We start from the raw sequence: 21,112 nt of genomic DNA on the forward strand, positions 1-21,112 counted from the left end.
TTAAAAGTTGCTTCAGGTACTACACTTCCATGCTGAGTCTCCATGCTAATCTTCTGTGGTTCTTACAATCACATTTTCCTATTATTAAAATAGCTTTCCTCTCCCTTGGTGTGCTGTCTGGCAGACCCACACAAACAGCAGGAGAAATCGACAAAGGCGCTGTGTGTTTCTAGGCAGTTTCACTTGTTCCCAAAGTAGTGTCAAATGGACCAAAGGAAACTGAAAAAATAGAAATCTTTCAGTTGTAGCCATTTTTGTTGCTACTTGCAACAATAGCAGGCAAATTCAGACAATGAGACCTTTTTCCCCAGGTTCTGACCCTTTAAGATTTAGGAGTTAACTAACTCTTGTTTGAAAGAACCCCTGAACAAAATTGAGGACTACTTTGCAAATGCAAGTTTGAGTTTATATTATAGAGCTTTCACCTTAAGGTTTTTCTTGATTATGGTTTGTTTGACTAGTTGCACTAAGTTGACAGTTTAAAAGAAGGAAATGCTCTTGCATCAGAATTAAACCACCTACTCTGACAGTAATCAGTCTGATAACTGATTAGACCTCCACAAATGTGCCAATACTCTGGTCTATTCAACTGCACTTTTCACTGGCATCCCTTATTCATCATTAGGATATGCTCAGCTAACACTTTTGCACTGAACTCTAACGGTTGTTAAGATCTCTGGCACAGAAGTTTTTAGCAAAAACTAGTTTGAGATTGGAAGCTCTTCTTAAACCATAGCTCATTTGAAAATAGTTTGGTTACCCATATGAGGGGGAAGTGAGTAACATGAAGAACAGTGCTGTGGAGAGATCTGAACATTCGTGTGTATGTGCGTGTGTCAGTGAACTTAAACCTCTGTGTTCAGTGCAAAATTGCCAGGGTCATTCTGACAGTACTGTAATCTCCTCATGTTGAAGCTTGATGAATGCTCCCACTAGACCAATCCTTTGTGCCTTGTTTTAAGGGACAGTATCTGGTAACTGTCACCCCAACTTACTGTTTAAATGAGGCCTTACATACTGTAGCTTCCAACACTTTAATATTAGTGGAAATGTTTTTATTGAACTTTACTTTTTAAGAAAAAAAATTCACTACAAGTGTGTTTAAACCAAATTTGTAGTATTGTGTAGGTGCAGTGTTCTGAATCTTTTCCATACAAAGACCCCATATTACAATAGGAAAAAAAGTTTTGGGACCACCTCTACTCCCGTCTAGCCATGAAGAAAGTGATCTCCAGGTTGAGAGAACATAAATGGTAAAACATAGATTGCTTAATGTTCTTCAATTTTGATACTAACACAGGGAAGGAGATCTCTTAAACATATTTTAATTTGCAGTGTTCTCTTATTTGTTCTTCAGGGCAGGGATCTTCTTTGTGCTAGGCATAACAATATAGCCTGATCCATAAATTGGACTCCAATATGCTACTGTAATACAAACAGTAGTTGGTGATGAAATCTGTTACTATGTTCCAATCTCTATTAGAGCAGTCATCCTTTTGGCAAGGGTAGTACCTGTGGTTCTAGAGAGTCTCTCTACTCTGCTGATGTTTCCTGCACAAAATGTGCATAGTGCTTCAACCTTAAGCTAAAGGCAGATCTTGGGACGTCCTGCCCCAAGGTATGCTTCTGCAAGAGATCTGAAGTAGTTAAGACCTAGCAACCTAACTTGGATATATTTATAGTTTTAAATTTTTTTTTCCGCAGATGTATCTTTAACAAATTCCTGTATTTTGTATGTTAAAATATTTGGCCTGTTTGATCAATAGGCTAGTGAAACTGAGCAAATAAAAGTGCTTTTCATTGTTAACAGAAATGGGAGCATCTGATTATAATGCCATAAAATATATTAAAGTGGAAGGGGATATTTAACATAAGGAATTGGCTAACTGGTCTCTTCAACATAGTAGCTGTGCTAGCTCAAACCTAGTTGAGTTGGGAATTTTAAAGAGGGAGGCAGTTATGAGAGACCTGTGGAAGATGTTCAAAGAGATGTTGGCATATGCTGCATTTACATGTTGGTAGTTACTAATATAGGATCTGAATCTGCATCCATTACACTGGGTAGTAGCCATGCAGGTAAACCCATTGACTTCAGTGGTGCTGCTACTTATGTGGGTCAGGTTTGCAGAACTAGATCCGTAGGGTAGATGTGCGGGAGAGATGCACACTGACAGACATTGGGTAACGGTGGAGAGAAGAGAGAAACAAAACCTTCAGCGAGCAAGATAATGCGCAGCCTGGAAGAGGAAATTGGTAGTCCCCCTAAAATTGGTGGCTTTTTTAAAGAGATTCAGTAGTCACCGAATGGACAAGATCTGAGAGCTGTTACATTGTGAAGAGCCTAAAAGCCTTTTTCACCCTACTGTGCATTTAAAAAAAAAAACAAGTCCCAGAGATAAAAATACACTCCTTTGGCTAAAAGAAACCTTAGATGGCTTATGAGTGCCATGGTACACTCCGCTAGACAATTTAAGATTATTAAATTGACACAGCATCACGATAAGATGAATTGATGGTTGCAGCAAGGAAAGTGGGGAAGCTCTTGACAAGGAATTATGGTATTACCATCTTAAGAATTGCAGAGACTGGCTAATATGATTTCAATAGTTGTGAGAGGAGCCAAAGGTGCAGGGAGCTGAAAATCTCCAAACTATTTTTTTAGTTCTAAGGCTTCAGTTGGAAAAAAGTGGTTGCAAATATTTACTGGGGACCAAAGAACAAAATGTACGTGGTCCCTTGCTGCTGCTAATCCACTTATGCTTAGGAAGAACTTGAGCAGTGCACTTCCTGAAAAGCTTTCAGTCATTTCAGTGAGTTGCTAGTGGGAGAAGTGGGCTTATTGAATTTAGGAAGCTCTAAATAGTGCTCTGGTAGCATAATAGGCAGAGTGTAGTAGACATTTGATTTAAACTGTTATTCCATCTGACAAACAGATTAGCAGAAACTGTGTCTTAGAAGGCCACTAAAATACAACATAAGGAACGGATTTGATCACCCTTGCCAGCTTCCTCACTGATTTACATGGGCACAGCAAGTCAGAAAGAGTATAGGCATAGGTATGAGGCCAAGAAAAAGGATACCAATAAACGTTAATGGTTCAGAGTGGTGGGAAGCTATCCTGAAGGGAGCACAGAAGGGAGAAAACCCACCAGTAGAGTAAGTACCAGAGGATTCTGAAGTCTGCTCTTAGTAGAAAGCCTGGACAAAGATGTCTTATTAATGGAATAGAAGCAATAGTCAATTTGCCAAACACTAGACCCACTCATTTATTCTGCACATAAATGATATTGACTGGGAAATTTGGAGAGTAGTTAACTTTTAAGACAATTAATGTGTAGGGAGGCATCAAACTTTGAGAACCAAGCTGAATGTTACTTTTCTCTACACTGAACTGTATGTAATTGAGGAACAAAAAACAGAGAGATGGTCTTTAAAAGACCATGAACGAGAGATGCCGTTCTGCTTCTGGATAATGTTGTGCAGTACCTCATGCCCAAACTTGCCTCTTTCAAACGTTGCGCAGAAGGTTCACTTATTCAAGAGACTGCATTTTGAACACATTGTTGTGCTGTTGTATCTTATAGGAAATAGAATGCTGAGAAAGCTAAATACTGCTTAGAAAAGCTGCAGCAAAAGGCAGCCAAAAGGATTTGGGGGTCTAAGAGTGTAGTGTGTATTCTGTGCCTGAGCCCAGGGCTGGCCATTGCAAGAGTATAATACAAGCTCTCTATCTGCAGGCCCGGGATCTAGTCTACTGGCTGGTATTCCTCTTATTGGGTCCTTTCAGGGTAACTAGTTAGATACTGTGGTGTGCAGTGGAGTATACACTTGTATATTTGGAAAAATGTCATTTGCTTCCAGTTCAGATTAAGTGAATCCAGATATGTTTTAATCAAAATAATTGGAATGTGGAAAAAAACTGATGCAAAAAATAAGTTATTTTTATGGTCTGGTCACATGCCATGGTGAGGGTATAGGACTTCTGGGAGGGCATTAATATTTATTACAGTGACCCAAAATCTACAACGTACTCTACAGAACAAATAATATATTTTGTGAGCAACCAACTGTCGTCATACTTCTGAGGTAAAGAAGAGACCTAGGCACTGGCTTTCCCACCTAAAATATATTGTGGGAGCAATTGTATGTAAATCATAGGCACATTTGTACATTTACCCAGATGCTATAAATTGCACCCGCATATACTTGTAGGTGCAGAATTGGGGGCTGAACTCTTACCCTTCTGGAAATTAGGGCCCTAGATTAGCTTTTCTTAGGTTTGGAAGGGGAGACTTTAAGGATTACAGCAGGCTATTCAACCTCTCTGGCAACTTTCTGCAGGACAGCATGGCTGGTAGCTTTTAAGAAGACATTTCCTATCAAGATATAAACTCCTAGAGATCTTCTCTAGTAAGAGGGGAGACAGAATTGTATGTGGTGTTCAAGATAATAGTTTGCACTTTGTTGATAAGTAACACTATCAATACTAGTGGAAGTAAAATTCTCCAGTGCTGAGGTGGATCAGCATATAAATATCTTTGAAATTTAAAAATAGCCTTAAAAAAAAACAACCCCAAAACAAACCTTACACCAGTGGCACCTCAGATACTTAGTACCAGAGCCACATCTGCTACCAATGCTGCTTTCTCAGCATGACATTATAGTTGAATCCAGCTGATTGCCTTGCTTCTGAGGAAGAACTCACTGAAGAGAACTAGTTCATCATTTAGAAACAGAGTTGCTCAAAACTAGTCTTAATTCAGTGCTCCATGATGTAGTCAAGAAATCATTTTCCCAGCTTCATTATCTTGCTGAGGCATTGACAAATTGTTTTCTTTGGCATAATTATACAATGCAAGTGTTTCTCGAAACTCTAAATAGCTTCTTTGGTCTCCTGCGAAGGAAGTTCCCAGCACACTCGGGGAGGGGGGGGGGGGAATGAAATTGTTTTTTCTTTAATCCTTTTTGATTTGGGGCAACTGTCTGAGTAACGAATATTGTAGATTATTGTGCTTTTTGAGAGTCTTCACTGGAGATAATGAAGCAAGAATTTGGAAACTGAAGATGAGGAAAAATTCCAGATCTAGGGCATGCCAAGTCTCTACTGCTAAGTGCATACGTTATTACTAACAACACTATCTGCTTTTTAGGAAGTATTTAATTCCTGGTAATAGTAGTTGTTGGCTTTGTAGCCCTGACTTGTTCTTGTATACACCTTAGTTTGTGCCCTCAAGAGATTGTATGCACTCGGTTTACATTGATTTGATTTTTAACAGCTATCTATGGAGAACCTTTGTACCTGACCAGCGGTATTAATCATGTGACTTGCATGGAATTGGCTACATATGTGTGTGTGAAGAGAAATTTCATCTGACTCATAAAGTAATGACGTTATGACAGCTAGCCTTAATGCACTATATTAAGTGTCTTCATTCTAAAAGAAGATTGCTCAACTCTTTTTTTTCTTTAAATTATGACATTGCTTCTGGATTATCAGAATTGTGTATGTCTTGCATGCCGTGTGAACTAGTATTGCTCAATATCATGCACATCTTCAACACTTCTCCCAAAAAAAGCCCCAACAATCCTATGGGCCTAATCCTTCAAATCTTGACTCATGCAGTATTCCTGTTCACATATGTAAAGATTCTGCGTATGAGAAAGGATTGGGCTCTAACAGAGCAGTTCTGTTGTGTTTTTGAATACTGATATTCAGTAGCCACTAAAGTTTTCCTGATGTATCTTTGCACAGTGTCGAGGATATACCTGGCTGAGGCCTGTAGGGACTACTGCAGTACAGGTGATTGATAATCCTGGTAACACCAACTTCGGCTACCTGGCTGTAGAAGCATTGCAACCACATTTCCTTAACCAAAGGACTCTTGACTGGGGAATGGATGAGTGGGGACAGAGCATGGGCCTTCTCTGGAAATACCAATTTTTTGGTTTTACCAAGCTTCAGGCCTAGTTCTGCAAACCTTCTAATAAATAGTTATTCTTTATGTGAATAGTACAAGCAAAGCAAGTGGTACTGCTCATGTGAGTAAATACTGTTCAGGCCATGGGAGGGGAAAGAGAACTAAACCCTGTGACTGTGAAGTCTTATGATTTAGGACACCACCTATAGCTGAAGATCAAGCAAAAAGAAAATAAACCTAAGGATTCTAGACTGAATTGGAATAGTTGCTATGAACTTATTAAACTTGGTTTTATGCTTATGACTTTGCAAGTTGACTCTTCAATGACTTAAAGTTAAGAGGCTTGAAGTAGCTTTGAACAAAATTCCATGTTTTTAATTATTATTCTTGTCTTTTGATAGACAAATCTTTCAAATGTCAGATATGGCTGATCATATAAATTCAGGTTTGATTTTTATTATTAGATGTAATAAACATGCATCCTGAACTTAAATTTTTCTGTTCCTATACTTTCCGAATAAGAGGATGCCTGAGACAATAAGTTACGCATATCAAATGTCATCTGCCACTAATTCTGACGGCAAGAAGCAGCAGGTGTTGATGTTCTCCAGATGTTTTGGCCTCTGATAACTGACTCTTGTATTCAAAAGGCCTTCAGTGAGCTTCTACAAGTCACCTGTACCAAAATTCAAATGTGTGCTGGAAGCCACAACCTTGAGTTACGCTGACTTGCTCCTTATCTTTGAAATCACAGTACTTTAGGAAATGATTACGGTATACTCCAACTGTAGTCCCACCAAAAATATTATCTAGGACAACTGGCTTTGGGCCAAGGGATATTCTGCCGTTTGAACACTTAAAAACCCAATGTGTTAGAACAGCTGCACGCATCAGTAAAAGTCTGTCTCAAGTGACAAGGAGCTATTCCCTACCAGTACTCACATAAGTGTTGATATGAGAGAACTTGAACTGGGAGGTCTGAGAGCACCTACAAACATGGGAAATAACAGACACAGCATTGCTTTATGTAGCTGAGTACTCTTTTAAAACATCTGGACTGTAGAGGATCATTAGCTAGGAGCTATAAAGTACAGAGAGCATCCTGCCTTGTCCATAGTTCATCATAATTAGAGTTTGCTGACTTTTCATGGTGCAGGGAGTGAGTTGGAAAATTATTGGCTTCTGTAAAGGAAAAAGACAATAAACTGAAGAAGTTATAAGGATCTCATCTTGCCACTTTATTAAATGAATCTGTCCGGGAAGTGGCTTGGTTCAGTATAAAAGCAGCATTGGGAACAGATAACAATGGATGCTTCTGATAATTGTGATTCTCAACAGCTTTTGTTCCACAATTCTAGTTGCATTTAAATCTGTCACAATGCACTTTTTGACTAATGTTGGTCAAAAGGCTTCTTCACTTGGTTTTTAAATTTAAATTTATGCTGGGATATTTCACTCATAAACCACCTGATATTAGCATAGAAAAAGCTGTGTATGGTCTGCTTTCTTTTTACTTAAAAAGGAGTAGAGGATCAATCTAAATGTGGTTACCAAAGAAACTCAGTAATTTAAGATGTTTGCTTAAAACTAGCTAATTTTCCCCACATCATTCGAGTGGTTTCATAAACTGTAGTTTATGCACTGATGACTGGGTATGTCTACACAGCAAAGAATAACCCGTGGCAGGCCCACACCCGCTGACTCAGCCCCGTAGCCCAAGCCCCATGAGCCTATTTCATTGCTGTGTAGACTTCTGGGCTCAGGCTAAAACCTGGGCTCTAGGACCCTGGAAGGTGGGTACCTCCCAGAGCTCAGGCTGCAGACCAAGCCTGAAAGCCAACACAGCAATGAAACAGCCCCACAGCCCGAGCCCTGTGAGCCTGGGTCAGATGGCATGGACTAGCTGCAGATTTTTCTTTGCTGTGTAGACAGACATACCCTAAAACTCTGATTCAGCTCTGACTGAAGTCATTGGGATTCTTTCCACTGACTTCAACTGGATGTTAATTTCCTAAAATGCACTGGACACTTGACTAATAAATCCAGATTTAAATAAGTCTAATCTTTTAAATGATGGTGACTTTTTAAATTAAAATTTCTGTGAGGAGCAGACATAACTGTTGAACACAAACTGCCCAGTTCATTGGGTATGAAAATTTAAAATACCTTTATTTCTAAATGGAATTTCTTGTTTAATTTACCTGAATATATTTTTAATGAGGTCTTTTAGTGGCTAATGCTGTAGATTTCAGATAGTTTAAGTGAGCCAAACACATCCTACACTATTTTTAATCTAAAAGATTGTGGTTGGCAGCACCTGGTATAAATAGCAGTGATACATTTAAGGAACACTATTCTTTTTCACACCTCAAGAATGTTTTTACAGCAGATTCTGAATGCAGATTATGGTCTGAACAAAGCTGCCAAACATAACTAGAAAGTAACTCCTATAGAAGGAACAACTGTCCAGTTACCGATTATTCTGTGTAGGAAGACATAAAAAAAAGTTTTACACTCTCTTTGTGGGTAGCAATTGCATTAAACAGTACCCAGTGATATAACTTTCGTAAGTTTTTTAAGAGCAAGAATGTGAAACGTTTAATAGCTGCGTAACTTAAAATGTCTCTAGAGAATCTTTGCTTGATTGTGACTCAGAAGAGGTGTAAAGAGGAGTCCTCCTAAGTAGCATAAAGAGGCCAGCTGCCCATGTACATATGCGCTAGGCCAGCTTTGCTAGAGATTGCTGGTGAAGGCTTAAGACCGATGCTATGTCTTTACACAGCTCAACACAAATAAGGGCTCCTGGCTATAAGAGTGGCTGATATGCCATAGGCCCTGCCTATATTGCTGATCATCGTTCCTCTCCTAGCTCCTATGTCTCGTGAGACATCCTCTTTATGCTTGGAGCAGCCTGCCATTTCCTGTTCACAAATACCCATCCCTGTTTAAACCCCACTGCTTTCCTAACCTCTTTAGGGGAGTATGGGTCTGTCGTCTTCTGGGAGTTGATCCACATCAGTAGTAGTAGATACTTAAATGTCTTAAGTGACTTAGATGTGCTAGTTCCATTGAAAGCTATTTTAAGTGTCTTTGTCATGTTTGAAAATCCCATTGCTAAATTCTTTAGCTGAAGTGGTAGTATCTCATGGTTTTACCTCTGGAGTCCTAGGTTCAAACCATGCTGTCAACTCAAGTGGTAGCTGTTACCTTTTTAACCCTTCATTTCAATTGTCCTTTCTCTTCCTTTTGTTTTGGTTTCTTTTGCTGTGTTTCTGAACTAGATGCTGAGCTTGTGGGATCATGGAACATTAATATTGGAGCTTTGAGTAGGGCTTAAAAAAAAATGTGCGTTCCTATTCTCCAGAGACTGATACAAAATGTGGCTGTGAGGGATAATACCATGGTAAGAAGATAAGTCCATCCAATAGGATTCTACTGTGCTGTTATTCATGCCCCATTCTTTGGGGCTGCTTTTCCGTGAGCCTCCAGCTGGTAGGGGGCAGATGAGTTTGAGGTGACTTTTCCTGTTTCTTCCCCTGCATGTTGGGTTGCTGCATGGAAAAAAGATCTTTTCCTCTATTAGAGCCTACCCAATCCATCTTCTAGCTCCTGGGTGGAAAACACCGCTACTCTACCTATCTGTCCTAGAGTCTTGCCTTCTGTGGGGTACAGACTTTTCATGAGCTGATGCAAAAATTGTCCTCTGTTCGTTTGAACCTCTGAAAATATAGATTAACATAGTCACCAGTGGTCAGAAGTAGGGACTGAAAATGTGCAGGGAAGCTCCGAACCAGCTTGAAGCTAATTTTTGTGTGGATTCTGTCACCTGCACAAACTTGAAAATACAGTCTTAGTAATTAAAGGAAACTGATTTTCCTAGGTTTTGCAAAAACCTTGAGGGTGGGGGTGGGAAGTAGTGGTTTAAACAAAGTCAGAGTCTAGGAGTTCCCAAATCTTGTTCTTCCTTCTGCATCTGACTGGTCTTCATGCATGACAGTTATATAGTCCTTTGTAAGAACTTAGATGGTAAAAGTCTTATGCCCAACATCAGTGGGAAAGAGTTAGGCTAACAGTGAGCACTTCTGAAAATTCCACAGTTAGTTTTGGAGGAGCTCTCTTGTTAGCCCACCTTAACACTAGAAACTTAGGCTCAGAGGCATTTCATGTTGGAAGGGCTTGCATGTCGTATAGCAAACTTTACTGCACCACGACCCCCCTCTGACAAAAATAACTACACGACACACGCAAACACTCTTTCTCGCCCCCCCACCCCCACACCTAAGGGCTTCAGTCCCAGGCAGCAGGGCCATAGCCTTAGCCCCACTTCCCTGGGCCGAAGCCCATGGGCTTCAGCCCCTGGCGATGGGGCTTGGGCTTCAGCCATGGGACCCTCTGAGTCTAACGGCAGTCCTGGTGACCTCATTAAAACAGGGTAGCAACCCACTTTGGAGTAGCGGCCCACAATTTGAGAATTGCTGTCATATATGGTTCTTACCACTGTACATGACTATCACTTGTATGGAAGGAAGACAGCATTTCAAGAGAATTAAAAAGGAGGAAATTCTTAAAACAAATGGTCCTCCTGAGTCACTTTTTCCTGTATGTTTGGACTTGTACTATGATGTGCTCTGTCTGTAAACTTAACTTTGTATTTTCATTCTAGAACCTGGTCCAAAACCATTCCTGGCAAGGTTGAATTCTTCTCCAGTGAAGGTTCGGACACCTCTCTTCCAATCCCGATAGTGCCACTACAAGGCGTGGATGACTCCTACCCACCCCAGAAGAAATCCTTTATGATGCTCAAGTACATGCATGACCACTACTTGGACAATTATGAATGGTTTATGAGAGCAGATGATGATGTTTACATTAAGGGGGACAGATTGGAGAGCTTCCTTAGGAGTTTAAACAGCAGTGAACCCCTCTTCCTTGGACAGACTGGGCTTGGCACCACCGAAGAGATGGGGAAACTGGCCTTGGAACCTGGCGAGAACTTCTGCATGGGAGGACCTGGAGTGATCATGAGCCGGGAGGTGCTGCGCAGAATGGTGCCTCACATTGGAGAGTGCTTGCGAGAGATGTACACCACTCATGAGGATGTGGAAGTGGGAAGATGTGTGCGGAGATTTGCAGGAGTGCAGTGTGTCTGGTCTTATGAGGTAAGAACATGAACACAAGCAATGAGGCATGTGGGGGTGAAAGGTGTGATGTTTTGTACAGGATAATGTCATGTCCAAGACACAAGCAAATGGGATGTGGCGTACCTGACACCTAATTTTGTATAATATAAATTTAAAATTGGTTAAAGTGGTTGTGGATATTGCACCTGTCCCAGAGCTCCCCTGCCTTTCTTTCTGGCTTCACAATAAAATTGTCCCACCTCTTGAAAATAGTTTTTCTTGTTCCTGTCATCATGTGAAACCCCCACACAAATGGATATGAGATAGCATGGAGAAAAATGTCTCATAAATGAACCAAACAGGGGAAAACCTGGTAACTTCTCTAACCTTTCAGTTACACTAATCTTAGATGACTTAAAAAAAAAAAAAAAAAAAAAAAAACAGTCATCAGGTAGAGGTGTGACGTAAGCTGAGTGTCTCATAGGGTCAAATTGGTATGTAGCGATTGATTTATCGGGGATCGATTTATCGCATATCGTTTTGATGGGATAAATCGATCCCTGAATGCTCTGCTGTCGACTCCGGAACTCCACCAGGGCAAGAGGCGGAAGCGGAGTCGACGGGGGAGTCGTGGCCATCGATCCCGTGCTGTGAGGACAGGAGGTAAGTCGATCTAAGATACGTCAACTTCAGCTACTCTATTCTCATAGCTGAAGTTGCGTATCTTAGATTGATTTCTCTCTTCTCTCCCCCCCCCCACCCCCATGTGGACCAGCCGATAGTTTTACCATCCCTGTATTATGAGGCAAGAACATTCATTGTCCCCATTTTACAAATAGGAACTTTGAGGGGAAAACTGAATCAAAGTGGTTTGGTTTGTTTTTGTTTTTTCCTCAAATGGGGCTCAACTTCATACGGGCTTATGAGTGCTAATAGGGAGCTGCAGGTGCTCACCACCTCTGAAATTAAGTCCCTGAGTGATTTGCTGATTGTCAGAGCCGTGAGCGGGTGTTCTTGGCTTCTAGTTTGTGCTTAACCAACTTGTCTGTCGTATCAATATTGAAAACTAGTCTGGTGATTAGTGTTGGATCACACAAGGCTTATAGACTTGTGCTTGTAAAGTATTCCATGTTTCTGTCTTGGTCTTTCCCCCAAGGCATAATCTCTTCAGCATTTAACATTGTCACACTGCATACAGTACTAAGTCTGCAGATAATTAAACATGAAACTGCCTACAAGGAAGTATCTACGGCTCAGGCATGATTCTGTTACTTGTTGGATATTTGCTGATTCCTGCTGTTGGACTTTGTGGGTGGAGACTGGTCTTCAGAGGGGCTTATCTCCCTCTCCTGATCTCCCCCTCTTTCTCCCCCCCCCCCCCGCCCCCGCTGACCACCACTGAACTCTGCCCATAGAGATCTGATTTGCAGCTTCAGGATCTCAAAACCCACAACCTGTTTACTATGTTTATTACTTACACTTTGTGGACAATTCAGATCCATACAGTTCTCTAGACTTCAAGGTTTGGTTGTAAGTATTGTAGAAGAATAATTCTGCTCAACTGCTTACGTGGGAGGTGTTTTTTTTTTAAATAAAGTGGAATAATTTCCGTCAATCTGGAGTTCTGTAAAAGCCTGTCCCTACAGAATCTAAATATGTGGCCAAACGTGAGTTCAGCTCTTTTTTAAAGGGACCCCAACTTAATCACACTTCTGCTAGTATTGGAAAGAACACTGAGGATTACTGCCTATAAAAGATCAGAGGAAGATTGCTTTTACACTCATATTTTTGTTCCAAAGGGGGTGGGGTGGGTGGGTGTCAGCTCTGTGCATAGTTTTTCCTAACTATGAGCTCTCACGTAGCAATGGGGGGGAGTTTTTAAAAAAGAAAATTGTAAAACCACAAATTGACAGAGGGACTTGAGTCAGAGTGAGTACCTGAAGCTATTATTAACTTGAACAGACTTGGTTTCATTTTGACAGCGAGATGGTTTAAATTTTTGAAGTAGTTACTAATTGAGTCTCCTGAGAAGTTACCATTTAGTGCTTTGTGGGCCCAATTGGAGCTCAGTGGAGTCAATGGGCATTGGATCAGGGCCTTGAGATGGAGAATCTTTTCATCTGCATTCATCTTAGCACATTTAAATGTTTATATATATATATAAATGAAATCTGCACACGGGGAAAGATGAGCTCTAGAGCGGCAGTGGTGCTGTCGCTTCTATATTTCTAGACCTGAAATGATTTACTAGTGTGCTAGTTGCTTTACAGAGAAAAGGATCAAACCACTTTTTTTTCTTAGTTCTCCTATTTTAAAGTAATGACTGGGCCTATAGCAGACTATTGAAACAACTTCTATGTAAATAGCTACATCAAGTATAACTTGAAACTATTAAATGCTCAAATCCTGGTCCCATTGAAATAAATAGCAAAACAGCCATTGATTTCAGTAGGACAAAGATTTGGCATGAAATTTTGAATAATTTGTGGAGCTGTCATGCTTTAAGGAGGTTAGAAAAACAAAACAAAGTGCGTGACATGTAGCAGAACTAGACTGCAAATAATACTGAGGAAAAGCAAAATGCTTGAGCATTTTTAGGCTATTCAGAATGTTTTCTTGCAGATGTGATGGATTATCTAAAATTAGTATGTGTGGAGGGGGGAAAATAGCATGAACTCTTAAAAATTATTCCTGAAGTGTGAGTGAGAATGTAAGGTTTAGTGTTCCCTGGGAGGGAGGAATGGCTGGCTAGTAGTTTCAATGATGAAAGCACATTACTGCTTTAGGGAGTAGTTGCACTTTCATTTCATTGAGGGCTTTTTAATTTAAAAACTGTCATAATTTGGTTTTAGGTCTGATTCCCTCAATGCCCAGACAACTGGATTAAATGTGCCTAGGGAATGTTATGTAAGATAAAACAATGGCTCTGTTAAGCAATGCAGCTGTCATAACCAGCTGTGTTAGGAAAGGTTAGTGTTTAAGCAACATTTTCCATGTCTTAAGTGTATTCATGAGTGTCAAGCAAGAGATCACTATGCCTAAAATGCAATGCATTGTATTGCAACAGACTTTAGGTGGAAGGAACAGTTATTCCATCCCCTGCCTTCTGGGGGTATTAGTATTGCATTCTTTAGGATACCTCAAATTAGTTCCCCCTCTACAGTTCTTGCAGGGCTTAGCAAATTAGACCCTAATTGCTTTAAAAAAATAAAATAAAAATTCCTTGCTCATGACTTCCATTTAGAAGAGTTCCAAAGTGCTTTAATGGTCCAAATCTTCAAGCCCCTATTCATGTGAGTAATTTCACTGATGTCAGTAGGGGCTTCTTGCATGAGCAAGAACTCATGTTTACTAGTGTTTGCCATACATTTGTGGAACATCGTTGTGGAAAACTCTGCTAGGCCCTGTATCCTCCCCTCTCTACCCTCCATTGCTATTACTCTTATTTACACCCTAGGGGTCACGTGCATTTTGATAACTGCAACCACCTCTTTTCCAGCCTCCTTTACACCTCCCTCTCCCTTTTAACTCCAGCCACAGCATGGCCACCAAAACTGTCCTCTTCTGTCCTGACCATTAGACACCACTCTACTGCTGCATCAAAGCGTTGTCCCAGCCTACATGTCTGGTCCTGGATCCTCTTTTTCCTGCTGTACCTTCTGCTTGATTGAAGATATCGGCCTCGAAACCCATCTTGTTTCGTTCTTGCATTTGGTGCTAGCTTCTGTGCTGCCTCTTAGTCATGAAGTGCACTCCATTAAGCTACCAACCTTATTCATTACAAGTCTCATGTAAACTCACTACTTCCATGATGCCCACAAGACAAGTTGTGATTAAACTTTGTTGGCCTGAATGTATGTATGTATATGTGTGTGTGTGTGTGTGTGTGGTGGGGGGATAGCACTTCTCTGGGTTTTATCCTTTCTCTGGTGTGTCTGAGGTTGTAAGATCTCTATCAGTGATTGTTCCTCTTTTGTGTGTGTGGCTGAACCTGTCATTTGTGCTTCACAAATAACTATGAAATTCAGCCACCTCCTAGGGTCAATGGGAGTAACCACTCAATAATTCAGGCACAACACATTGCATGACAGCAGGGGGACAGGACAAATTATAGCAAGGACTGCCAGGGCCATGGAATATTATATGTCCACAGAGAATAGATAGGACCTAGGTTATAAAGTCTCTTTCAAAACCTGACGCCCCTCCCCATCCCCAGCATAAAGTATGTGGAGCTTAATTTATCTCTGTTGGGGAGGATAAAGGGCTGAGTTGATCCTGTGAGGACTGGACCCCACAGTCCTAGAGAATCTAGGTATTTCAATCTTAAAGGGATGCTGCCAGGGCTGAGGAGAGACTATCTGATTATACCTGTGTTTAAAATCTTCTTTCACTATTAGTTTACTACTTTGCATTTCTCTCTGCTTGGAGAGTGAAGACTGGCTAGTTGACTTTCTGCCTTTGGTACACTAGAACAATGTTGCTCTATTTCAATTGCTCATACTGAAGAAAGCTAGCTTCCATTCTATGCAAAGCTATTGCAGTGCTTTCGTTTTTTAAAAAATTGTCAACTTTTCTATTTTGAGTTTCATTTTGAGTCTTGTATTTTCTTTAGCAGCATCTCACCCATGGGATTATCTTTCAGTCGCAGGTGATGCATTTTTTTATAGTTGCTCTTGCCATAAAAATACTATGTAAAGAATTCAATTCCTGTTCATAGGAATCCTGATTACTTTTATCCAGGTTATTAATAACTGCTGGTAATTGGCAAAGCTGCAGCATATGCATCAACTTTCCTCAGTTGTGATACACACTGTTGGCACTATTTTGCCCTCTCTTAGTGTCAAACACTTTTTTTTCCCCTCATACCACAGTGATTGGTGCAGAATAAGAACCTAGACAGTGTTGTGCCCTGGTGAAAGTCTCTTCCTGGAAACTTCGGTTTTCGAAATAATGTTTTCAAAAGAATTAATCATGTAATGCTTTTTAACTAGATGTGAAAAGTCATTTTTAAAAATGTACTGGTCCATGTGTCTTAATAGAAACTCCACTTCCTAGCAGGGCTTTGGAGCGGAGCCCGGAGCTGGAGCGTGGAGCAGCTCCAGAGCAGTGGAGCTGCAGGTTTTTGCATGGCTCTGGAGCACAGCTCCAAAGCCCTGCTTCCTAGTTTACCTAGCAGTGTCTGGGGGGCTGAGGCGGGGGGGGGTGTGTGTTTTCCACACCAAAGCATCAAAATAGAAAACACATTTTCAAAACATCTTTACCTGTGAGAGGTAGTGTAAAGAAAGCCAGGGAGAGTCAAGTGTTTTATATTGTATTTTATTGTGGGTTGAGAAAAAGCAATTTGTCCCATAGCCAGATTCACATAGGTCCAATTATGAATCCATCAGATAGGGATGTAAGCATCCCCCAAACGTTCCATTCCTCTATATAAGACACTCAAATGCAGGGGTGGGGGGGGGGGGTGTTATTGGGCTCTAAAGTGGCCAGAACTTGGAGAAATCCTGTGATGGTTACGGAGGGAAACAGAAAGTACTGGCTTTGGGGGACAAATGTACAACTCTTAGCATGTGACTAGTCTCCAGTTCGGTGGGTTTCTCTCTTGAGAAGGAAACTTCTCCTTCGCTGTGCCAAAAAGCTATTGGAGACTAACTGGCTGACTAGCTTCGTGTGGCCCACTTAGAGCTTGGTCCTATGCTACATTAACTTCAAGGGCAGAGCTCCTGTTGACTCTAATGGTGAAGCATCAGAGTCCTGATGAGATTTTATTGGAATACTCTGTACTTGCCTGTTTAGTCTGATGTATATTACAATAGAGTTGTGAAGGCCTTTGAGAGGCAGGGTACCGTATGTGTCTTTGTTAACCTCAAGGACCATGTCATGTCAGTTCTTGAATTTGTCATCTCCAACATTTTTCCACAATGCTGAGTGTCCACAACTCCAACTGAGGTCAGTACTTCTGGAAATCAGGCCCTCAGTATTGCTTTACATTAGTGTCTTTCTGACATGCAGTCTGTTCTGACCTCTGCCATGTGCTACTCTTAAAATAAACCTGTCCTTAGGAAACAGGGATAGCAGGGTTATAAATTGATGCCATCCGTGTACGTGCTACCATGTGTACCCATGTTCAAGGTGCATAGAGTCTGAATCTGATGCAGACTATCTGCATGTACACAATTATTAGTTTGGAGAGAACCTTGAAGTACACCACTACCTCGATATAACGCCACCCGATATAACACAAATTTAGATATAATGTGGTAAAGCAGTGCTCCGAGGGGGTGGGGCTGCGCACTCTGGTGAATCAAAGCAAGTTCAATATAACATGGTTTCACCTATAACGCAGTAAGATTTTTTTGGCTCCCAAGGACAGCGTTATATTGAGGTAGAGGTGTAGTACAGTTTAAAAAACTGTATCAACTTGGATGGGACTGTCACTGAAAGACTTCATGGAAGTCTGCTTTGTCTTTTTAAGAGCAATTCTATTTAGCGTACAGGAGCTGAAGAATGGATTTCAGGTATTGTGTGCGTGGCTGAGAAGAAACGAGTACTTTACAGGAGAGACAGTGGACAAGAATAGGTGGTGACCGTATGTAGGCAGGGGCAGAATTGCACGAGGCCTTGGAAATGAGTGCAAAAAACTTGACCTTGATGCAGTAGGCAAAAGGGCACCAGTGAAGAGGTAGAAGGGAGGTGGGCAGAGCATCATAACTCTAACAGCAGCACTTTCAGCAGATTAGTGAGGGGAGAAGCAGGGAGGTCAAAGCTGAGGAAGCTTCTACGTAGATGCAGGAAGGCCACAGGGTGGATGAGGGTTTCAGGATTTGGAGTGGGAGGCAACAACCTACGATCCACATCCAAACTGTAATTTCTACATCTAAGTTACTTAAAGCAAAATCTGACTGAAAACTCATAAGCCTTTTTTAAAAGCAGCAAAGAATCCTGTGACACCTTATAGACTAACAGACGTATTGGAGCATGAGCTTTCGTGGGTGAATACCCACTTCGTCAGATGCATGTGGGTATCTGATGAAGTGGGTATTCACCCACGAAAGCTCATGCTCCAATACGTCTGTTAGTCTATAAGGTGTCACAGGATTCTTTGCTGCTTTTACAGACCCAGACTAACACAGCTCCGGCTCTGATACTTGAAGCCTTTTTTAGTAACTTCTGCAGTTGCAGATCAGCAAAGCCTTAAAGCAGAAGTTTGAGGCTTGTCAAGTATTTTGATTGCTTTACTGTTTGAACCCAAAGACCCTGGAGACAGGTCCATTTTGTGTATCTGCAGTTTTAGCAGGAATATTTTTGTTTTGACTCCTGGCCTTGTTGTTGGGAATTGTATGGTGTGCACTTGTATTTGACTTGTATGTAATGTTTGGTTTTTTTTGTTTTGATAGTTTGACCCAGTTTTAATGAGAAGACAGAGGAATCTGCTCTTAGTTAGATGACCTATAGTAATGTCTAAACTGAAGGTTATAAAAATTGAAACTTGAGCAATGAAATGTAGTCTCTGCTGATGCTGTGCATAAAAATAAAAGTACCTTAGGTCTTCCTTCAGTCTTCTGAAATTCAGCCTTTCTTTCATGAATTAGCATCAATGTAGTGTGAATTTCGGGGAGCTATCAAGATTAGTCATTGTCCTGAGTACAGTCAGCAAAGGCTTTATTGCATTGCTGGATAAAGAACTTTAATAGAATGCCCCCTCATCCCAGATTCTTAATTCAGACGTACTTATGGAGAGAAGTTGTGTGAAGACTTCAGAAACCATCGGAGAAGGGGGGGAAAATGTGGTTCCCCTTGTCTGAACGTTATTAAAGTTACTCTGTCTTTATGCAAAATACATTCCTACTCTTTTCCTCCCACTGTCCCCTGCATGCATCCTCCCCATTTGCTAGGACTAAGTATAGAAAAGCTGTGTAAAAACAAATTATTAGAAAAGAGTCTTGATTGACTTGACAGTATATCCACAATCAACTTGAAATGTAGTCAAGTTTTGGATACTACACCTGCCCTAAGGATCCCTTCGGTCTTGCCAATCTTTATGGGTTGGCAATAGCACTTTTTTTTTTTTTTAAATGGCTGTCTCATTGTGAGAAAAGCCCACACAAAACAAAGTGGAAACTCTGTATAGTCCATTTCACTGCTTCACTGTCTAGGCAAACTTGTCAAATGCACAAAGCTATAAAGAGAGATTACTACAACAAAGACTAGATTCCTAGGTGGCACTTATAGTAATAGGCCCAGTGCTTTCAGGGTTGCTTTTTTAGTTGACCATATCCCTTTTAATGTCCTGTGAAATTTCACTTTTTAAAAAAATGTGAAGAGGGGAACCTGCTTGCAATCCCTCAGTCTTTAAAAAATAAGTCTTATTACTATTTATGTAGCACCAACAGTGTGCTGGGTTTGTCTAGGCCTGCGCTAGTGCTAGACTATACCTGTAGTCCTGGGTGCTCCAAAACAACCAACCTGGTAAAAGCCAGGAGCACTAATCTGTTTCCGGGGCCTTTATTAATGCTGTTGGGAAGTCAGCATGGCAAAATTATATACAATAGATATCTCCATCCTGATGTATCATTAAAACAGCTGCTTTCTAAGCAGCTCTTTTTGCTGGTCATGGTATGCTAGTATATTCAAAGGCTTTAGTAAACTGTCAGTTATATTTTGTTGATGCAGCAGGATCAGTCCCTGCCATGTTCTATTAGTGCCTTCCCAATTAGTATTCCTGATCTTTTTTCATTCTTGTCTGCCTCAAATTGAGAGAAGAAAAGGGTGGGGGGGATAATATTGAAAATAATTGCTAGGTCTCTTTTTTTAAAAAAAATTAAAAAAAATTTAAATCTCCTGCTTCAACACCTTCCTTTTATAAGGTCACTGTCTGTGGATTACAGGCATTCACTAGTGCTGCAGTTTTTCCTTTTTGCTGACTCGGCTGGGATGAAACTTCAGTGTGCTGTGATGTGTTTAGATGTACAGCTGCAATTAGTAACGGGAGCTGGATACCTTAGCCCTCCCATACACACTGCACTAAAATGTTTCTGTATGGTAAGCTATAGCCTGGCTTTGGACTGCGGTGGAGGTTCCAGCCCTGTGGTAGAGAAGTGCTACTGATAAAAGTGGCTGTGAAACGGCCACCTGCAGCGCCAGCTCCCTATCACAAAAAGGGACGTTTCTAACACTCTGCTGTATACTACGCTGTACAAGATCTCTACTCGTCTCTACATAATCTGCTGACTACAGTTCGTACTGTCCATCGTGTGGAGAACTAGTTGTTCAGGATGTGTCTAGCCTCATCTCATTTAGCAAGTTTCCTGATGAAGTTGCTGTGAGTTGTGCCCTGAAGCTCTCTGACTTGGAAAATGGAACTTGGTTGTAATCTACTGGGCTGCCACATATCTTTAATTGAGTCTTAAAAGGCTTTAAACACTTAGCACTAATTTCCTGTGTTTAAAAGCTTATCTGGGCTCTTGATGGTGTAAACTTTCATGGTTATCAGCTGGATTCTTCTTAAAATCTTGCCAGAAATCCTGATTTATCTAAAAGGTAGGCATTCTGTTCTTGCATACCTGGGACACCATGACCTTTAAGTGTCCCCAATTTCTCCAAGTACTATTAGGAACTCTTGGCACTCTTGCTGTTAAATTTCATCTGGAAGAGGATTCACTGGCCCTGTTGCACTTAAAACTTAGTTTTACTTTTATTTCTTGCTTTAAATTGGATTTCTGCTTGTATTACCACTTGAAACAAACTGTCAAGAATTACCTTCAGATATGTTTGAGCAACTTCACAGACAATAATGATACAAACTTGACTCTAGTTTTCGTTTTCACCAATGGGAAATTTGAGAATCTCGTTAACTGGCAAATCATGTTACAGATGGTTGTCGGGGTTTTTTTTTTTTTTTTTTAAATTTCATTAATAAAAAATAGCCAAAGTTAGCTTAAATTCAAATAATATTGATGGTGTTTTGTGTGGTTTTGTTTGTTTTTGTTTTTGCATCAGAGGAGGTCTACTCACTTTTAGGGTTTGCACTCTACATTTGTGTTGGTGTTGTTCTGGTTTTTGAATTAGAGTTGGAGA

At 40.7% G+C, this 21,112-nt stretch overlaps 1 protein-coding gene across 2 annotated transcripts in view; it reads left to right on the plus strand.

Moving 5' to 3' along the window:
• The window catches only part of CHSY1 (chondroitin sulfate synthase 1), a 95,500-nt gene that overhangs the window by 1,628 nt on the left and 72,760 nt on the right, over window positions 1-21,112 (plus strand). The window contains exons 1-2 of one of the 2 annotated variants that reach the window (XM_039493179.1): window positions 9,277-9,321; window positions 10,582-11,077. In XM_039493179.1, coding sequence (XP_039349113.1) covers window positions 10,712-11,077 — 366 coding nt within the window. In that variant the 5' untranslated portion in view covers window positions 9,277-9,321; window positions 10,582-10,711. Of the gene's footprint in view, window positions 1-9,276; window positions 9,322-10,581; window positions 11,078-21,112 lie in introns of those variants that run through there. The other variant, XM_039493178.1, reaches the window with a different exon arrangement.

Source organism: Mauremys reevesii, linkage group 10 (assembly GCF_016161935.1).
Source record: "Mauremys reevesii isolate NIE-2019 linkage group 10, ASM1616193v1, whole genome shotgun sequence".
NCBI classification, from domain to species: domain Eukaryota; kingdom Metazoa; phylum Chordata; order Testudines; family Geoemydidae; genus Mauremys; species Mauremys reevesii.